Source organism: Ascaphus truei, chromosome 12 (genome assembly GCF_040206685.1).
Source record: "Ascaphus truei isolate aAscTru1 chromosome 12, aAscTru1.hap1, whole genome shotgun sequence".
Lineage (NCBI taxonomy): Eukaryota > Metazoa > Chordata > Amphibia > Anura > Ascaphidae > Ascaphus > Ascaphus truei.
Window position 1 is genome coordinate 39716709 of NC_134494.1, and position 22132 is coordinate 39738840.

A 22132-nucleotide genomic window follows, 5' to 3' on the forward strand; every position below is an offset into this window, starting at 1 on the left:
GTATCATCTATTTATTTTTTGATTATTGAAGCTCGGCTAACACGGTACTCATACCTCTACATGTGTGTATATATATATATATATATATATATATATATATATATATATATATATATATATATATATATATATATATATATATAAATATAAATACACACACACACACACACACACACACACAGAGAAAATGACAACTATTTGTATTCTTTATAGTGGCTTTGCTTATTTGTAACACTTTTCTTTTCAGAATATGCTCAGTCAAGATGAATTGCTGAATAATTACAGATTTTTAACTGCATATGATGCTTGGAGATAGCACTTGCCATACTCAACAACACTATTCATACCTTATAATGACTGCAGCCGGCGCTAATTACAGCTAACGGAAAGCCAAAGAAGACATGATGGACATAGCAGACAAAAGCAGTTTAAAAAAAAAGCTATTTATTGAGTTTGTTTAAATTAATGAATATTGGTCAAACGTATTTATGAGCAGTGTTCGACAAACCTATACATTTGCACGCCCCGGGCGAGTGGATTTAACATCGTGGCGAGCTCCTATTGGCCCAAGCAGCACACGTGTGGTACTAGGTGGCGAGTAGATTTTTTGGTGATTTGTCGACCACTGTTTATGAGGATATTGCTAAACGTACAAAACTGTTTTGTAATGGTCTATTCTAAAAATGTTGCTATACATTTTTTTATTTATTTACTTTTTTAAGGCAAAACTATAGATATAATAATATACATTAAAAAAGCTATGTGTATATATATATTTTTATATATATATCAATGTATATATTGTGTGTGTGTATATATATATTGATATATGTAGGTGTGTGTGTGTGTGTGTGTATATATATATATAATATATATATATATTATATATATATATATATACATATATAAAAATAATCAGTGATGTAGCTAGCCATTCGTTGGGCCCCGGGCACAAAGAAAATTTCAGGGCCCCATTAATATTAATACTAGAATTTTTTCTCCCTCCCATCCTTCCCCTGATCCTCTATCTCTGGGGTGCGCGAGAGATTATCTGCGGGGGGCGCAGGGTTTACAGGGGCCCCGCGCACTTCCCAAAGGCACTTAAATTAAATGCCGGGGAAGCGGCGAAAGGTCTCTGTAATCTTCACTTCCCTTGGTTCAGACGGCTTCTGGAGACGCGGCACGTTGAGATCTCACAATATAGCGTTCACAAGGCTATACCAATTTGTGACTTGTTCTGTGTATTTCTCGTTCTGCAAAAAGACGTTTTTTTTCTATTCTGTACAGAAAAATATTTGCATATGTCGGCACTATTATCCATTTTATTCTGAACGAATCCTGTGCGAAAATTATCTATAGTACACTAAAAAAAGTATATCCTGTACTCCTGTACAAGTCCCAGAACAGTGGGTTTGATATACCGGTAGTTTTTTGTTTTTTTTTCTTAAGGCAATGTTACAGTAGCCACACAAGCACAAATGTTCTTTTATTTCCCAAAGTTGTATGATATATATTTACATTAGTGTATCATGAAAGGGCATATTTGTGCAACAAGATGAGTGAGGATTAAGTCATTCTTTTTAAAACAAGAGCTGGCTTATTTAATTAGATACAGTGTGCTACAAGACATGTTACATTCCAAAAGTCTGGAAGATGTGGTTTATAGCCCAGGGGGCTCAGCTCCAGTCCTCAAGCCCCCCCCCCCCCCCCCCCCCCCCCCCCCAACAGGTCAGGGTTTCAGGATATCCCAGCTTCAGCACAGGTGACTCAATCAGAGGTGCAGTCTTTGACTGAGGCTCTGATAGAGCCACCTGTGCTTAAGCAGAGACTGATTGAGCCACGTGTGCTGAAGCAGGGATAGCTTGAAAACCTGACCTGTTGGGGGGGGGGGGGGGGGGAAGGCAGCTTGAGGACTGGAGTTTAGCACCCCTGCTTTATACCATCCCAAAAGAAGCAGAACATAGGTGTTTATGAGCCTCTGTGACTGTAACGAATGTCATTTCAGATACAGTAAGGCTATCCTCACATTGCATGTTTGCATAGCTCCGTAAGGCAGTAAGTACTCCTGGCAAAACCTTATGTTTATTTTTTTAATAGGTGGGAAGCAGGAGGTCTCTGGAGCTGAACCGCATTGATTTCACCCCTAGGGACCCCCTGCGCCCCAAGAGACCTCCGTAAGTTCTGACAGTATCTCTGCGCAGCTCAAAGGTCCCTTGTCACATGTGACAATAGGAAGACACAAAGGATGACGTTGCGGGTTCCAATAGGCTCGCGGAACTTTTAAACCGCCATATTGTAAACCCAGCCGGGCTCCTACCCGTGGTATCGTGACAAAGGTCCGTGTTTAGACCTATGGAGTGCTGGCTTTTCCGTGACGGGATTTTTTCTCTGCATCGATTACCCCTTCAGGGTGTAGCCGTGCCCCCTGGCAGTACCTGTATTTATTACCCCTTCAGGGTGTAGCCGTGCCCCCTGGCAGTACCTGTATTTATTACCCCTTCAGGGCGTAGCCGTGCCCCCTGGCAGTACCTGTATTGATTACCCCTTCAGGGTGTAGCGGTGCCCCCTGGCAGTACCTGTATTGATTACCCCTTCAGGGTGTAGCCGTGCCCCCTGGCAGTACCTGTATTGATTACCCCTTCAGGGTGTAGCCGTGCCCCCTGGCAGTACCTGTATTGATTACCCCTTCAGGGTGTAACCGTGCCCCTTGGCAATATCTGTATTGATTACCCCTTCAGGGTGTAGCCGTGCCCCTTGGCAATATCTGTATTGATTACCCCTTCAGGGTGTAGCGGTGCCCCCTGGCAGTACCTGTATTGATTACCCCTTCAGGGTGTAGCCGTGCCCCCTGGCAGTACCTGTATTGATTACCCCTTCAGGGCGTAGCCGTGCCCCTTGGCAATATCTGTATTGATTACCCCTTCAGGGCGTAGCCGTGCCCCTTGGCAATATCTGTATTGATTACCCCTTCAGGGCGTAGCCGTGCCCCCTGGCAGTATCTAATCTACAAGTGCTCCTAACTCTTCAGATTTGTATTCCTTACATGGTGCTAGCAGGGATTGTGTTACTCATGCATTTTTGTATTCTTTGAACCAATTTTCGTTCTTATTTTTGTTTTGTTTTTTATTTTTTAGAAGAAAAATCTTTCCAGGGAAATAGCAGTCAAGACAGATCAGCCTGTATCTTTAAGACCACAAATGCATAATGGTTGGAAATCATACATACATTTAAATGAAAAGTTATTTGTTGTAAAGATAGGAGTTCCAAAACTGAGGTCTCTGGGTTCAATACCTCCTTACGTCACTTACATTCTTTGGGATCTTGGTCAAATCCTTTTCTGTGCATTCCTTGGGCACACTTGCAAATAAAATGTATATCCCATCTTGACAAAAATCATTAGACAGAACAGACAACATGCACGCATACTGTAGATTCTTCACAATAACCAGGTAACTGATATACCCTATTTCCTCGATTCTAAGACGCACCTTTTTTCCGATTTTCACATGTCTGAAATCGGGGTGCGTCTTAGAATCGATGTATTAAAAAAAAGGAAAAGAAAAAAAAATAAGTGTCGACAGTACTAGCCCCCTCTTTTCACTTACCATGTTTCAGGAGTGGTCCCATGTCAGCAGAGGACAAAGCGGGAGGAGACAGGAGAGGTCACACGGCTCCAGATGGTTGAATATGGACAGCAGGCGGGAGTGCGGCGGCAGCAGGACGGTCCCAAGTCTGCAGGTGAATGAAGATAAGAAGACAGCGGGTGGGCGTCCGGTGGCAGTTGCAGCAGGAGATCATAATAGCAGGAGAGCTGAGCAGGAGCAGAGCGGCATAGGGGAACAGCTTGGGGGGTACACACTAACACCGGAAGTTGACCGGTGTCTGACTTCTGGTTACAGTGTGCTCCACCCCAGCCATTCCCCTATGCCGCTCTGCTCTTGCTTAGCTCTCCTGCTATTATGATCTCCTGCCGCCACCGCCCGCCCTCTGACTTCTTAGCTTCATTCACCTGCAGACTTGGGACCTGTCCTGCCACCGCACTCCCGCCCACTGTCCATCTTCAACCATCTGCAGACATGGGACCGCTGCCGCCGCCCACTTCATCCTCCGCTGACATGGGACCTCTCCTGAAACATGGTAAGTGAAAAAGTAATTTTCCTTGATTGTAAGGGCCAAATCGATGGTGCATCTTACAATCGATGGCGTCTTACCATCGAGGAAATATGGTAACGTACTTTAACTCCTTCCTGCAGCCGCAGTATGCATAGCACTGGTCTTCTGATTCTTACAGTGGGAGACGAGCAATGCAAAGTCCCGTAAGCCATAACCCAGCACATGCGGTTATTAATGCATTGGTTGTTCACATTTCTTTCCCCATCACGGAGTAGAATTATGCAATAGAACAAGGGGTGGCCAACTCCACTGCTCATGGGCCACCAACAGCTCAGGCTTTCAGGATGACCCTGCTTCAGCACAGGTTGGGCCACTGCTTTAGCCACCTGTGCTAATTTCATACTAGTTGCTTAGGCAGCTAAGTGCCATATGTCACAATAGAACTCATGTGTTAGGGTAACGTAAATATATTTGAGGGACCTTTGCTTTTAAAAAGTCCCCCCTTGGTTTCAAGCAGAGGGATTTTAGCTCCGGGGACCCTTCGCTCCCCGAGATACATCTGAAGTTGATGCTGGTATCTCAGTCCCTTTTAATGGTCCTGTGGCACGTGAGCCAATAGGAAGCAGCGAGGGGTGGCGAGACCTTTAAACAGATCTCAAACAATCCAGGAGGAGCATATATGGGACAAAAAGAAAGATACAAAATTTAAGTGCAGGTGTATTAACAAATGAGGTATAATACAGGATGTAATCTTGGCTCTGATGTTCAGCCTACTCACAAGATATAGAAGAATAGAGTGCAGTTAGCAGATAGGGCTGCTACCCGTAGGGTATAGATGTTGTTTGGATCTCCCTCAAGGCGTGTTTCACCAATGCGATGATAGTGTATAAAAGAGATGAGAAAGCACTACATAGCGCGATCAGGCTGATAGATATAAACTTTATAAAAAATAGGTATAAAAGTGCGCACTTACAATGTGCAAGATTAAAATAAGCATTTATCACAATAATATGTGAGTATCGAAGAGTCACCGCAGCTCTCACCACCTCCCCTGGATTCTCCAAGTCTCCCTCGCCTGCAGTCTGGTGTCGGAGCTCCTCTCGCTGCGTCCGTATGGGCGTGTGACGTCACGGCTGTTTGGCTGGAAAACTACAGATCGCCCACAGGTACAGAAAGCACCACTCTACGCGTTTCGCCCAGTCTAGATAGACTGCATCCGGCTTCGTCAGGAGTGTGTTTGCTTTAGGTAAAGGGTTCCTTTATATACCCTATTATATCAATTAAATAATTATCTAAAACACTTAATCAGTGCCCATAGCGCAGTATTCTATTTCTATTGGCAAAGCTGTACACAATAATAATTGTACCGAACTAACAAGAATACAATATGATGACATTTTAGAAATGTGAATTACATGGTCAGACTTTATGAACCGTCATTTAGAGAATTCCAATATATATATGCAAATATAACTGTATGCTTATCTGCATGTCTTAGGCAGGTCTGCAACCCCGCCTTTCCCCATTATCACCCAGCATACAGCACTTCCACTGCAGCAAGGGATTCTGGGAAATGACATGCAAATGAGCACACAGTGTCACTTTTTGCCTCAATAACCATTTTTAACATGGTTCCCTATAGGCTTAAGCTTGCTGCATGGAAAGATTTAAGCTCCGTTCAGGTGCGCTGGGAAAACACCCTGTTACGAAGAAACCCCAGTTACACAGGGTGTGGCAGAAGTGGGCAAAGCAACGTGAGACAACAGCGGTTACACAAAATGTATTCTTGAAACATTCGGAATACAAAAAAAAGGTGTTGCAGAGAATCTCCAAGATTTGAGGTGAACTTCCCCAGTGCAACATATACACCTTCAGTTTGCAAAATAGACATTGTTCATGGAATGGGGATGATTATCTTTTACTAATGAGACAGTTCAAGGTGTTTACGTCGCGGTGGCTGAGGACACGAGACACTAGTATGCAAACCTTCTGTTCTCGGGGTACCCTAGTTTGGCCAGGTTGTTCTGGCACGCAAACTGTATCATCGGAGGAGGTCCACACATCAGAACGATGGCTTCATTCGTAGGAGGAGGCAGATGCTCTTTAATCATGTCGGCAGTGACAAAACCAGATCCATAATCCCAACCTAAAAAAGGTCAAGATGCAAACTGTACCCAAACCCGCTAAACACATAGTGAAAAATAACCGCCACTCCTAAGGTTAAAGAGGCCCAAATAAACCCCCAATATTCATCAATACAGTGTGTAATATGAAGTGGGAGCTGTAAGAGAATGACATTGTTTCTATGTACTGTATATGTATATATATATATATATATATATATACACACACACACACACACACACACACCACAATGTAAGAATAGTTGGGCATTAGGAGCTTGTGGTTGCAAAGACCGGTTATCTAGCAGTACCCCTGTGCAGTACACGTTAAATGCCTCCCAACATCCATAAAACTGGGGTGGAAATCTCAATCTCCCCCTAATGTTTGCATCCGTACATAAACGTATTTATTTATTAAAGGAACATGAGAAACAGTTGCCGTGTATGTAAAAAAAAATGCTGCAAACAAATGTTTTTAAAATGATCGTGATGTTTTGCTTCTTTTATAGTTTTAACGGTTGATGGATGCATTTAAATGACTAACCTTGTGTTGGAGACCTGTTTTGTGCCTTTGTGTGGCAATAAAAACCTCTAAAAGCCCTATTTACTATACTAAAAGGAAATCGGCGTTTGCAATTGTAACGCTTATTTTGCAGAATTATTGGTCATTTCGGCCATGTGAGCCAGCCAGGGAAAAACTACTGGTCATTTACCCAAACAGTACTCTGAGTTTATTGAAGACTGGCTGAGTAATTAATTTTGCAATTTTAGATTTTCAATTTGGACGAATATCCATTTTTTGGGGGTGGGGGTGGGGGCACTTCTATTTTTTTAATGAGCCGTTCATCCAAGGCAGCCCACTTTGTAACAGGTATAGGAAGCCGGGGGTCCCCAGAGCTAAAAAGAAAAAAGGCATTCCTTTCAGCTCCGTGGACCCCCCTTGTCCACGAGATACCGGGGAAAGAGGTTTAAATCCCTTGCATCTCGTCAGCCAATAGAAAACCGCGTTTAGATTTAAACCTCCATTTTGTTTCCCTTGGTAGGAGATGCTACTGGTGGCACCTTTCCTTATAAGTATCTTGGGGAGTAGGGGGTCTCTGGAGCTAAAATGAACACGGTTCAGCTCTGAAGACCCCCTGCTTCCTACACATGTAAAATAAAAAAGGGGTGGGGGAACAACATGGTGGAAGTGCTCAGTCTGAAGCACAGCCATCTTTAATGTGGCACATAGGCTGTAGTACAAGCACAATCGTGAGTATTGGATGCAACACACCAAGGACAAGACTACAATGTCTTCTACAAAAGGTACAATTTGTAATACTGTTTGGCTAAAAAATACAAAATAATGCCATCACCTTTTTAAACTGTTTACAGCAGGGGCGGCCAACCCCAGTCCTCAAGGGCCACCAACAGGCCAGCTATTGGTAATATTCCTGCTTCAGCACAGGTGGCTCAATCAGTGGCTCCCTGTGCTGAAGCAGCGATATCCTGAAAACCTGACCTGTTGGAGTTGGCCACCACTCCTGGTATACAGTGATCATTACCTTGTTCGTGCTATTGTACGTCAGTGTATCTATTTGTACTGTAACAAGTGTCTGCGACTATGTGTCAGTAAAAATAGTCATTTTGTTGCCTACTGATTACATTAGTAATATACGGGATATCAATTTCTAAAGAAAAATAAAATGCGGAATGTTTTCAACTTTGCATTGTAGTTGTGTTCGGATGGTGTTAAATCACATTTATTTGTGCCTTGTCCCGGAGGTCATTCTATAATCTATATCAGGGGGGGCCAACTCCAGGCCTCAAGGATCACGAACAGGTCAGGTTTTCAGGAAATCCCTGCTTCAGCACAGGTAGTTCAATCAGTCAAATACTGAGCCAGGTGCTGAAGCAGGGATATCACTAATACCTGGCCTGTTGGTGACCCTTGAGGACTGGAGTTGGCCACCCCTGATCCATGTAGAGTGGTCTTCAATCAGGACGTTCAGGCACTTTGGACAATATAGAATAAGGCCCCAAGTCTTACCTTTTGGGGGCCTGTCCAGCGTGTACCAAAGCTTAAACTGATCAGGGTGATTCTTGGCTACTTGTTCCAGTTCCGGTCGCAAAAGAATGTCTTCTTCAGTCTGAACATCACATGGAAATTACAAGTACAATTAGCTTTAAACAATGTAACCCATTGAAGATCTATTTAACTACCAGCCTCTGTGAGAGAGAACCCTGTCAATTGGAAATAAATGCCTCCACGCAGCAGTCCAAGCTACAATTTATTTCCCCTTTAATGTGTGCATCAATACAATCTACACAATAAGTGATTAGCTAAGTTGCTGATCGATGGGGTTCACTAAATGGCAACAGATGAGGACCAAAGATGCAAAGTTCTGTGGGGAAGATCATGTGACCAGGCAGTCACTAGATACAATTGGTGCTCTGCTAGAGAGGGGGCAGGGCCCAAAAAGGGGTGTGCCAGAACCTGTTTCAGAAGAGGCAGGGGATGTGACTTTGTTAATGGTTGCTATGGAAACAATGCTTTTTACATTATAATACATAAAAAATGCCCGCCCCCGCCCCCTTCCCCCCCCCCCCCCCAGGTTCCCTTGTCTAGTTTGTCTTGTCTTTTGTCGTAGGTAGATCCTATGATATGTCTCGTACAATTTTTCTTTATGTATTTTATTATTGGATGTTAAGAAAACAAAAAATGAAGGTGTACATCATAATGGTCTGTGGCATAATGTCTATATGTGGAACACCAATAAAATTGAAGTTGGAAAAAAAAATGTCATTCACAGTTGTGTTTTTTTTAAATGCTACAAGTATTTCCTCATAGTACAGAAGTGATTTATTATTTAAAACACATGTAGGATATTGCTTGGTCTTCAGCTTTAACTGCCACATTTATTTACTGGGATGCTTCATTTAAATATCTGCTGGGGGACTCCCTGATACTAAAACTGTGCAATCGTCCTCTGTGCGACAACTCCACACGCACGCGCTTTAAATAAGTGACAAATACTGTCGTTTAAAACCGTCGCTGTTTTAAAGCAGCAATACGGGTTAACTTTTCAGAAATATATATATATTTTTTTATTATTACAGGTTTGTAGCAGGGCGTCATTGATTTCCGCTCCTGAGACCCCCTGCTTCCAGAGATACTTACCTGCGTACGGGGTGCTGGTATCTCTGCAGAGTTTAAAGGCCCAGGTCACGCTGGCCTATAGGAAGCCGCACTGGATGATGTCACAGCTTCCTATTGGCCCGTGGGACACAGGACATTTAATCCATTGGATTAAGGAACGCCGTTTCTCTGCTGCAGAGATACCGGCGCCACTACGGAGCGGAAATGAATGGGGTTCAGCTCTAGAGACGCCTGCTTCAAACCTGTAACAGAACATGTTTAAAACAAAACAAGAAAAAAAGTTAACCCATATTGCCGCTTTTAATTGTAATTGGTTGCACCTGGGCAAATAATTCAAACAGCGCCCTCTAATGTGCAGTTAAAGTTTATATTAAATTTTGCTCATCACAAAAATAAAAAAAATAAAATATTGACTATAAACCAATAATGTAAAAAAGTGAGTGTAGCTAATGTAAGTATGAAAAATTAAGCCCCAGTTAATTCCATCTGATCAATCCCTTTACAACGGCTATTTAGTGGAATCCTTAGATTGTAAGCCCTTCGGGGCAGGGCCTTCTTTTCCTATTTTGTGCCTGCAGCGCTAATTCCCATTGTGTTATAATATTGTGTCCCATGTGTTACGGCTGTGTATCTGGCACTATATATAAATACATACATTATACATACATATCATTACAGACACATGGATCTGTTACCTGATTAGCAAAGATGATGTAGCATTTAGTATCATCACTTGGATCCTGAGTAATGTTGTGAATTAGCTGTAGCATCGGAGTAATACCTGTAACAGGCAAGAGAATGAGAACGGTTACTTCCATTATTCCACCCCCAAGAATCAATTATAATCCAGTAAAAAAGGGATGAAAGCAAAACAATGACATCAAAATAAAGCTCACGAAATAATCAGTTCAGCGTTTGTAACCAGCCCACGATGTGCACCACGGCACATGTAACCAGCCCACGATGTGCACCACGGCACATGTAACCAGCCCAGAATATTCACCACGACTCATGTAACCAGCCCAGGATGTGCACCACGACTCATGTAACCAGCCCAGGATGTGCACCACGGCTCATGTAACCAGCCCAGGATGTGCACCACGGCACATGTAACCAGCCCAGGATGTGCACCACGGCTCATGTAACCAGCCCAGGATGTGCACCACGGCACATGTAACCAGCCCAGGATGTGCACCACGACTCATGTAACCAGCCTAGGATGTGCACCACGGCTCATGTAACCAGCCCACGATGTGCACCACGGCTCTTGTTTTGAAGTCAATATGTTACACCACTGTATTTATTACCACTTGGGTAACTTATTCCACACCTGCACATGTTTACACGCCGGGCGGAGCAGGGAGAGATACTATTTGACAATGTAATGGTTTAGACTAGAGGGTGATCCCACGTAGACCTAACATTAACCTGTAGAGTGCCGGGGTCTGACGGCAGCAGAGTGCCACGGGACCTCCGGCACTTCTGGGTCATTTAATCGCCCTAGGAGCGATAACATCAGGTGGCCAAGCCCAGATTAATGTTTTTGGGGGCCTTGGGGCTCCCCAAAATAAAACATTCTAAATAAATCTAGTTTCCACCTTTCTCTTACACTCCCCCCCCCCCCCCCACACACACACACGCACCTCATCACTCTATGATCCTCTATTTCTCTCCCCTCTCACGCTCCCTCCCCCCTCTCTCATGCTCCCCCTCCCTCATGCTCTCTCACCTGCCTCCCCCTTCCCCTCCCCCCTATCACCCATCCCACACCGCTACCCCTTCCCTCTCTCATGCTCTATCCCCCTCTCATGCCCCCTTTCTCATGCTACCTGCTCCCCCCTCATTCTCCCTCTCCTCATGGTCTCTCCCCCCTCTCACCTGTCCCCGGCTCCCTCCCCCCTTCTCCTCTCATGCTCGCTCCCTCCCTCTTTCTCACGCTACCTGCTCCCCCATCATGCTCTCCCCCTGCCTCCTCTCTTCCCCTCCCCCTTTTCACCCTTCCCACCCTCCATCCCTCTCATGCTCCCTCCCCCTCTGACACGCTACTTACTCCCCCTGATTCTATCTCCCCCCCCCCACTCCCTCTCATTCTCCTCCATTCCCCCCTCTCTTTCTCTCCCCCCCCCCCCCCCAACCCCACCCTCTCATTCTCCCTTCGCTCTCTACATATTAAAAGGACATTACTATTTCCACATAGCCTTTCTACTCATTTATTTTCCTGGTTTGGCCCTTATGGAAAACTAGCATTGCTACACTTTTATCACACCTCTTGTAACTCTCTTGTTAATATTACTTACCGGTTCCCCCCGCAATCATCCCAATGTGTTTTGTCCTTTTAATTTGAGCTTCAGACTTTTTGTCGGCTCTGATGGCAAATTCCCCTAGAACCGAAACAGGCAGAAATTAGCATTACATTACTTTATCTTCAACCATTGTGCTCAAACGTGCTACTGTTAGAAAACGCGCCAGCAAACTACACAACGCTACACAACGCTACACATGTATCTGCGTAACTTCACATATTCATCTAACTAACGTACCCTTCCCTTTGTAGACAAGGAGACCATTCGGGCCCCGGAAGTCCATTGTTTCCCCTATTTTCATGCTGTCCAAGTACTGGGACATTTTTCCTCCTTCAGGGAATTTAGGATTCACATTTTTGTAATAAACCTGCAGAACAGGATAAAAGTATTAAATGTTAGGGCATGTGGGATGGGACGTCCCACAAAGGTTTCACGTTGATGGCAGCGGTGAAATATTTACAGAAAGGGGCCATCCAAGCGAGCGGTTTTCCTTTTCTTCACATAGGCTTGAAGCAGGGGGTCTCTGGAGCTTTACGTTATTACATGATCCCTGCTAGCCGAGCGGAGAGGCTTCCGGCAGACACCCCCCCCCCCCCCCCGTACGGAGGTAAGTATCTCCGGAAGCAGGGGGCAACGGAGCTGAAATGAATGGGGTTCAGTTCTGGAGACCCCCTGCTTCAATCGTATTTTTAAAAAGCTGTCCAGGTTGCAGACCTGTCTGAGACATGAATGGGCTCACGAGTGATATTTTGATTTGCTGACACTGTACGGTACAGTGGAGGTATTTTTGTGTCACTTCTTTACCCACCAGAACACAATGATAATATAGGAATAGGAAAGAGACAATGTATACACAAAACATTAACCCCCCCGAGTCGTCTGCAAATTTACTCCGAACTTTGAATGGGTTTTTTCCATAAAGTCTGTAAATGACGACGTAGATATTTGTATTAAAAGTTTATAGCGCTTTATACTATTTGCATACTATTCCTCCCTCTTATCGCTGTTTGTGCTCTTACAAAGTGCCACGTAAGTGCCACGTAATGCTGGCTAACACCACTCTCACTTGATTAATACTTCTGCAACAGAGACAGTTTTACAAGCCGCGCCCAGCACAAAGCTTTATAAAAGGAGACACATCGACAGCTGCATTTTACCTTCACAATTAAATCGACGTGGCCTCGGACTCCATCGCTGGACACTGGGGTGTACGCCCGAATCACCAGGTTACCATTGACTTTGGCGGAGAGGTAAACGTGTTGGCCTGCAGGACAATGAATTGTAAAGGGATATATTCAGCGTATCGTGCCAACAACTTCCGCCGTATTCCGGCTGGATCCGCAGCGCGGGCGCGAAACGTTGGCTAATTAACACAACAGCAGAAGGGGGTCCCCTGTGATCAATGCGTTTTGTGAGTTACGCGTATTGCGCGCAGGTATTGCTGATATGTAGCACGGGGGTGAATACGCCGGACTCCGTTCTCACGTGTGTGTTAATGGGTAGTGTCTCCAGCACACAGGCAAAATAAAAGAACCACCATCAAGCAATATAGGTTACAAAATATTTTTTGCCTTCTTGAAGGCTTATCTTGTGAGGAAACACATCGGACAGCGCTGTGGGGCAACGGAAGAACGCTACTCCCCAAATGTGTGCAAGCAGAGCGCAGTCTGGAAAACGGTACTGAGCAAGGTAAATAACACCTTACAGCAGGAGTAGCCATCTCCAGTCCTCAAGGGCCACCAACAGGTCAGGTTTTCAGGGTACCCCTGCTTCAGCACAGGTGGCTCAATCAGTGACTGCTCCTCCCCTGCTTCACAACTAAGTTGTGGCTCACATAGTCCTCAGCTTCCGTGGCAGAAAAAGTCCGGATGCTAGCGACATTTTGGGCGGAATTCCACCATTTTTCTCTAACCCGCTCCTCCGTTTTTCCTCCTTTTCATGGGGCGTTTACTAGCGCGATTATTTCCTAACTAGGAGTGCTGCTCAGAAAGATTTATTTTCATTCTCACGTCTGTATGGATGGATATCTGTGCTTACATAGCGTCGACAGTGTGCTCAGCGATTTACAAAAGAAACAACACATTACAATGAAAGGGTCAGACGTTACGTTCCCCGAGGTTAACGCCAATCCACAAAGCTAATTATATGCAAAAACAACGGCTGTTAGTGATCGCATAAGCACAGGCTTAACGCCATGTTAAATTAGCACTGACTCGCAATACACCTGTCTTACCACAAGGTGGCGCTAGCTCCCTCCAGACCCTTACAAATGGGTTTTGAGAGAGAAAGAAAGAGAGAGAGAAAGAAAGAGAGAGAGAGAGACCTTTTATGTCTGAAGCGCTTATTCCAATTATGTCTGCTATTTTTATGTCACATCTATTACTGCTGTAAAACACTATGTACAAGGATGGCGCTATACAAATAAAGATATACATACATATGCTAATAGAAGCAATTAAAATATACTTTGCATATAATAATAACAATAAATATAACTTTATTTATATAGCGCTTTTCTCCCAATGGGACTCAAAGCTCTTCACAGTTACAAAAAGGGAAAAAGAAGAAAACATTTAAGGTTATAATAGAGACCAAACACAAGGAAAGATGCAATACAGGATGTGACGGTACTGTAGCTATTTAATGCCGGACAGGATGTGGTTAATTAATTAAATGCCTGGGTAAGTAAGTGGGTCTGAGCCTGTTTGTATAGATTCCCAGAGAGGGGGACTCTCGCGCTGTACAAGGCAGACTGTTCCATAGAGTGGGAGCAGCGTGGCTGAGAGCTCGGGCGCCAAAGGAAGTCACGGAGATTCTGGGAAATGTTAGGCGTCCTGCATCTGCAGATGGAAGTGAGAGAATGGGAGTGCAGGGAACTGGAAGCTCTCTCAGATAGCTGGAACTCTGTTAAATGGCAAATTTATTTCAAGATTGGCTTCGTGACATACAAAGGACTACATGACCAGTCAGCCAGTGCAGAGAACGGAGAACGAGTCTTGTTAGTTAACAGCCTGGCCGCAGTATTCTGCCCCAGCTGCAGGCCGCACGGCTCTGTTTCCAGAAGACCCAGGTAGAGGGCATTGCAGTAGTCCAGGCGTGAAGACACACAGGCATGGACAAGCGTACTGTAGTAAGATCCTCTGGGGGGGGGGGGGGGGGGATCAGGTGCTGAATCCTGGCTATGTTTAAGTCACAGTCAAGGACAACACCAAGATTCCGCACTTTGACAGAGTTTAGCAACTGAGAACCCCCAAGGATAAGGCCAGTTGGTTGACCAAGCTGCAGTCTTGTTTTCAGATGATGAGCATCCACCACAAGCATTTCTGTCTCATCAGGATTCAACCTCAACCAACTGGCGCTCATCCACTCTAGGAGCCCAGATAATATCTATTGAAGACTGATAATTGGTCCTTAGTACCTGGTGCAAAGGATAAGTAGAGTTGAGTGTCATCTGCATAGCAGTGATAACCCAGGCCATGCCGTCTGATTATTTAATGTAGTGGCAGCATGCACACTGCGAACAACATAGGAGATAGGATAGAACCCTGTGGCACGCCACATGACAGGGGCATTGGTGCAGAGGAGTACACTCCTGAAGATACTCTCAATGACCTGCCAGTGAGAAAGGATCGGAACCAGCTGAGAACTGTGACACCCAGTCCACAGAAGTCCTTCAGGTGCTCCATTAAGATCCCATGGTCAACGGTATCAAATGCTGCAGAGAGATCAAGGAGAACTAAGATCGAACAGTTACCTGTCTCTCGCCATCAGATCATTAAGCAGATGAACCAGAGCCGTTTCAGTACTTGGGTTTATAGACGAGTTTCCAGTTGTGTTGCCACCACGTTCTCAATACCCCTCCCTAGCAAAGGAAGGTTTGATATGGGCCTGAATTAGCCATGCAACACGGGTCTAATGAAGGCTTTTTTAGAAGAGGTCTGATGACGGCTTCCTTCAGCGGTTCTGGAAAGATCCCCGTCTGCAAAGAGCACAGGACTATTTTGGCAAACACTGGGCTGATTGTATCAACACAGCCTAAGAGAAGGCATGTTGGGACTGGGTCCAAATCACAGGTAGTGGGACGCAACCCCTGGATTGTTTCCCAAGGTCTTCTACATTCAGATGGTGAAAGCTAGTCCATGATGCCAGATAACCTGCATGTTCATGCCTGGAACCCTGACACTCATTAGATAGCACAGTCGGGACACCAGCCCGGATGGAGGTTACTTTATCAGAGAAGAAGAGAGCAAAATCACCCCAACAGGTCTGTGAAAAGGCTTCACCAGACTCCAGACATGCTGGTTTCCACAGCTTCCCCACGGTGCATAGGAGCTGAGCTGGTCTATTGTCCGCTGCCAGGATCCCACGTGACAGGAACTCTGACTTCTTACTAATAATTGTGGACTGGAATTTCATGATGAAGTCAATCAGTTTCAGCTGGTCCTCAGCCATGCGAGACCTCTGCCAGCGCCGTTCCAGCCTGCGACCCGTCTCCTTCAATTCCCTAACAGAACTGTCAAACCAAGGGCGGTGGGGGTGTGAGGTGAGGGGTCGCATGCGAACAGGAGTGATAGTAACCCCTTGCGGCCCCAAATCTCTATGGTAGTAATGGACAAGAGGACTGGGATCCACGTATGCTCTCAATACCCTATTAGCATGTACCCCAGGTATGCACAGGTGCCTCCACGTGTTGTATGAAGGTGGGTTTGAGGGGATATACACAGTATAGCACCTTGGACCCCCTCCCTTCCTCAGTATGACCTAATTAACGCATTGTTAAATCCCTGCGTTACCTATAACGGAGCTCTGTGTATAGGCGTTATCACAGGGAACACCCTTCTGCATATCATTAGCACTTATGTCCATTATAGTAACGCAAGGAAAATACCTTTGTTCAAATATATATATATATATATATATATATATATATATATATATATATATATATATATATATATATATATATATATATATATATATATATTCATACTTGGTCCAATGAATCAATTGTGTAATAATAATATTAATTAAGCAATGTGACCAAGAATAATAAGACTTACTATTGATTGATATTGAATTACTTAAGTGCTAATTTTAATAAAATCATATAAATATAATAGTGCATACTGTATAGAACCATAGTCATATATAAAATGAGAAACCAAAATAATGCTTCTAGAAACAAAATAAACAAAAATAGTGCTCATATTGTGGAACAAAAAAAAAAAAAACCTTACCGATAAAAGATATATATAATTGCTATAAAAATTTCTATTCTCAATCGAACGGAAAATTCTTCATTTTTCCACAAAATAATATAGAGATATAATGCAGATGCTTTAGTCTGAACACGCACACGCACGCACACGCACGCACGCACGCACATGCACACACACACGTCGGACTCCCATTATTGGAAAAATAATTTATTTTCTAATCAACAGAGCTCCGTTTCCATTCCCTTTGATGCAAATAATTAAACGTTATGCTGCAGTTATCTCTGAATACTTAACATGGCATCTCCTGTAATTGCATTGATAACTGTACAAATTAAAAAAAAACTCGACATCTAAATCAGTTACTGTTATTTAAAACAAATCAAATCATCTTTGATTCAAGATTAAAACATGAATACAAGACTGATTAAAGAGTTTTGTGATTGAAGTTTCTGGTATTCCTTCTCCTTATACAACAACTTGTATTTCATATAGTGCTTATCACCCAATGGGACTCAAAGCGCGTCACCGTTACAGTATAACGCGCGGGACGCAGCACATAGTATTGTTACAGAAACAGTCCCTGCCCAGAGGAGCTTACAATCTATGTGTTTGCAGCATGAGGCACAGGGAGATAAGGTGACTTGCTCAAGGTCACAAGGAGCCGACACCGGGAATTGAACCAGGCTCACACTCAGTGTGGTAATTATCAGAGTCTTTGCTCCATGAGCCGCTCCTCCTTCTCCCAAACATGTCACCAAGCCCGACATTCTGACCCGACGTGCATCTTATTACCACTATTAACAGTTATTAATGTGTCTTTAATGCGTTAGTTAGCATGCCGCCTGGTCTCACCTATAGGCAGGCCCAAGATGTGTTCTGATGAAGGGAGCGCAAACCTGAACTTCTTGGTGTCGTGGCTAATTTCCTGCACATTGAGAAAAAGTCAGAAAAAGTCAAATCAGTTACAAGGATTTGAAAGTAACATTATAATTTCAGCGAGAACCCTTTATACTGAGCAAGGGTGCGACTAATATTCTGAGCACGTAAAGTGCGGGAGTGTGGAGAGCAGCCACGCACAACAAGCCACGTTTTTACATCTATCAGTGAATCGCAACTTTAAGCCATAGTGCCACGGATATTTATTACAATAATGGAGCACAGAAGTAAAAAGGTATTAAAGGCGCAATCCAAGCCCTTTAAAAAATATACATGTTATTATTACATATATTTTTTTTAACCCAGGATTGAAGCAGGGGGTCTCTGGAGATGAACCCCGTTAATTTCAGCTCCGGGGACCCCCGGCTTCCGGAGATACTTACCTCCGTAGCTGGTGCCAGTAGCCATTCCCGCTGAGCTAGCTGGGGTTTAACGTTGACGAAGTGGAACCTGATGACATCACGGTTTCCTATTGGCCGGCAGGGAGCGGGAACTTGGAAACTCCGCCATAAAATGAATGAGTGGAGCAGCTACCGGCGCCCCCTACGGAGGCAAGTATCTCCGGTACCAGGGGCCCCCCAGAGCTGAAATTAAAGGGGTCAGCTCTGGAGACCCCCTGCTTCAAAACCTGTATAAAAAAAGTTTTTTTAAATTTATTTTTTTAAGTGTTTGTATGGCCGCTTTGAAGGAGCTATCCACCCTAAGCAACCCTAATTTTTTCCCTAATGGGTTTGAATTGAGGGGTCCCTAGAACTGAACCCCACTATTTTCAGCTGCTGGGACCTCCCGGCTCAAACCATACTTACTGGTGAAGTTACAGCTATTACTTACTGGGGTTTTAAAGGGGATTTAAGTGGCTATCCAATAGGAAGCGACAACCGATGATGTTGCAGCTTCTTATTGGCCGAGGATTTGGCAGCCATTTTATTTCCCTGGAGGGAGATTTAAACCTGACAACTTTACTGGTAAGTATCCGGTGAGTCCCCAGAGCTAAAAATAGGGGTGCCTGTCTCACGGAAACCCCCTGCTCCCCCACTGTAAATAAAGGGGGGCGAAAAAAACTAAGAGAAGGAACTGCCCCTTTAAAGTTTAACTTGTAAATAATGAGGGGAAGGGGTAACTCGCGTATCAGCCTAATAATGAATAAATAATACGTTGCAATAGGGACAATATCAGAATGATAAACAGAAATAGGACAGGTTCCCGTTAGAATGCGCTCATAGTGAGCGTGTAATAGTAGAGTATGTGCATTAAAACTCTTTATCTTAATATATAAAATCGAAAGGTTGGTACTAGCTGCGGTGAATCTGATTGCGGTGAATCCAGAAGGACCCCCTTCCACCTGCAGCTCCCACACGGTAAGATGGTGGCGCACAGCGGACAGGCGGGGGGTGGTATTCAGTCAGGAGAGGGGGGGGAGTTAGGAGAGAGGGGGGGGAGGGAGTCAGGAGAGAGGGGGGGAGAGAGGGAGTCAGGAGAGAGAGAGAGAGAGTCAGGAGAGGGGGGGGGGGGAAAGAGAGAGTCAGGAGAGAGGGGGGGGGAGTCAGGAGAGAATGGGGCAGAAGCCTGAACAGCTGTGAAGAGGGGGGGAAGGGAGTTGAGAGGGAGGATGGGGGAGGCAGAACATTACATCACGGGCAACGCTGGGTATATCAGCTAGTTGGATAATAATACAAATATTATGGAATTGGTATTAACAATGGGTAGCCAATCCACAGGCATCGCATACATACATACATACATACATACATACATACTGTGACAAAACGGCTTACTCCGGGGCTCCGCCGTCTGTCCGGGACTGTTTAGAACACGGTCTTTTAGGGTAGGTTAAATGATGAGGCGTCACGTACTGTTCCTTTAAACAGGCTATGCCTGGTTTATTCAGTCCCAGGCACTGAGACTGCCACAGTGCATACAACAGAAAACAGATCAAAACAAAAGCTGCTCACCTGAGCGATAACTTAACTTAGATATCCCTGACTCAGGGTTGGAAGTGGCTTTTCCACTCCCAACAACAAAACACGGTACTTTTGCAGTCTTACACAAATGAACAGAAAGATTGAACCTGTTTGGGGAAGAGGCTTCTCCCCTCTGTAGTTCAGCAGCCTTCCAGCCTCCTGGCTCTTGTGGGGGAGACCAGAGCAAACAGGAAATCAGTCTTTCATACCTGATTCCTAATTAGCATGACAGGTGACAGAAATCAGGCAGCAGACAAACTCTGGTCTGGATCTCTCATCCCTCAGTTCCAGCGCTTGCCAAACTGTGGGATGGAGTGTATGTATTATAAGGCTGCACTCCCAGGCCAAACAGGATAGAAACTGTCTAGTATCCTGGGAGCCCTATATACGGAATTTATTACCATCCCCTGGTTTCTGTCACAATACATACATACATACATACTTACATACATACATACATACATACATACATACATACATCGCAGATATTCAATTGCAAACCACTACAAACTACAGTGGTATTACCCAGAGCTGAGCTCCTACATGGCTGGGCAGACTTTGCAATATGTGCCTAGATGCTGATAGTGTGCACCTAATGTATCAAATATGTATTTATTTCAAATGAAGCCCCGGGATAATATACAATAAAACCTGGAGCACTGAACCCCGTGAGTAGAGGAAAACAGACGCGTGCAATTGATGAATAACTGCAATAAAAACTGTATGCTGCATATTACAGAGCCCCGATTATAATGGCCGCGCAGGCCACGAGCTTCCAAGTAGTCGCTAAATATAATACTCATAGATGGCAAATATAATATGTGGTCTTGTGGTGTGTGACCAACAATAGACTGTCCAGTGAAATAAGCTGTAATGCTCTGCCTGTCCTGTTGGTTAGGTGCGTCTGATGTACAGATAAATCCTGTTCGAGCATGACGGCTGAATGCAGCCTGTGAATATGCTAAAGCCCAACGCTGCTTCCCTGGCAATGTAACAGATCGGCTAATCAGGAGAGGTGGTACAGCGCACTGACGTCATGGCGCCAATACACCGGAGGCGGCAGACATGAATCCCGTTTGCATAGTGCTTGCAACAAAGTTACAAATGCAGGCAAAATAGGATAGTTCGAGGCTATAACTTGATACTGCCAGCTGAGCCGTGCCTCTAGGCTTAATGCACATGTTGTGTGCCTATTTCTTATCAGCCATAATATATGGCTTGATCATATAACTGATAGGCCTGAAAAAAACGCCTGATCAGTGTCCGTCGCTCCGCTATCTATATACCTTAGGCTGAGCTCAGACAGAGGGTGATGTGACGTGCGCGCGCACGTCTGTCGCAAATTTGGGTTGTGCGGTGGCAAAGTGCAGTGTTGTCGCTGCGACATTTTGCCGGCACAGCCCAAATTGAAATTTGGGGCTTCAGTCGCGTGACGCGAGCTGGTTCAGCCAACAAAAGGCCGCTTCCGTGACGCGTTCATTACACGCCCCCAAACGCCGCGATCTGCCTCCTGCAGTTTGAGCACAGATCGCTGTGCTGCAGGAGCGAGCGGCGGGGGTGAGAACGCTAGCAAACTGCCGTAGCAGCCTGTCTGAGCGAGCCCTTATATAATATGCTTCTGGGATTCCCTGGTGTCAGCAGAGGCTACCGGGTTTTACGTTCTTACCGGCAACATCACCAATACTGCATGAATGATTTGTTGCAACCCTATGATCGGACGGGATAACTCAGCGAATCCTTCCATCCTGATGAGCCTATAAAGTTTATCCTTTGAGTTTAAAGCAGGAATCCCACCAACACAAATTCATTTTATATATATATATATATATTCTTTCCTTATTGGAACCGGGATATATACCTGTGTATTCCCATGCCAGTATTCCCTCCTAGGGGAACAATATGGCCGCCAAATCTCGTGGGAACAGAGGCCCAATAGGAAGCTGCAGTGGCATCAGTTCTGGCTTCCTATTGGTTGACAGCGGCAGCCATATTGGATTCTCCAGAAAACTGTCATTATTTCAGTATTTTACTATTTTCCTGGTTCCAAAAAAATGAATGTAACATTGTGCGGAAATTACTGCTTTAATTAATCAGGATTACTGCTTTAATTAATCAGGATTACTGCTTTAATTAATCAGGATTACTGCTTTAATTAATCAGGATTACTGCTTTAATTAATGGCTGCATTTTGCAGTAGAGGCTGATTGACAGAATATTAAATGTATCTGCGAATTATAATCGTCATACGAATTCGTAGATGGCCGATATAATAGTCCGAGCTCGGACAGTGTATGGACATTGATTTAGAGACTAGAAGCGGAGCACAGATTAATATTTT

The 22132-nt window shown here is 44.5% G+C and overlaps 2 protein-coding genes across 21 annotated transcripts in view; one reads left to right on the top strand and one right to left on the bottom strand.

Moving 5' to 3' along the window:
* The window catches only part of PPFIBP2 (PPFIB scaffold protein 2), a 123997-nt gene extending 123244 nt beyond the window's left edge, over positions 1–753 (top strand). For 6 of the 19 annotated variants that reach the window (XM_075567393.1, XM_075567380.1, XM_075567389.1 and 3 more), the window contains one exon: positions 248–752. Coding sequence is in view for 18 of the 19 variants with exons in the window: in XM_075567380.1 (XP_075423495.1) it covers positions 248–316 (69 nt within the window). In the remaining variant the exon portion in view is untranslated. Of the gene's footprint in view, positions 1–247 lie in introns of all 19 variants that reach the window. The other 13 variants (XM_075567383.1, XM_075567382.1, XM_075567384.1 and 10 more) reach the window with 5 other exon arrangements.
* LOC142464153 (NADH-cytochrome b5 reductase 2-like) overlaps positions 1–22132 on the bottom strand; it is a 40984-nt gene that overhangs the window by 12014 nt on the left and 6838 nt on the right. The window contains exons 3-9 of one of the 2 annotated variants that reach the window (XM_075567402.1): positions 17750–17822; positions 12836–12942; positions 11916–12045; positions 11673–11756; positions 10071–10156; positions 8266–8365; positions 5036–6259 (exon numbers count right to left, since the gene is read on the bottom strand). In XM_075567402.1, the coding sequence (XP_075423517.1) occupies positions 6087–6259; positions 8266–8365; positions 10071–10156; positions 11673–11756; positions 11916–12045; positions 12836–12942; positions 17750–17822 (753 nt within the window). In that variant the 3' untranslated portion in view covers positions 5036–6086. Of the gene's footprint in view, positions 1–5035; positions 6260–8265; positions 8366–10070; positions 10157–11672; positions 11757–11915; positions 12046–12835; positions 12943–17749; positions 17823–22132 lie in introns of those variants that run through there. The other variant, XM_075567403.1, reaches the window with a different exon arrangement.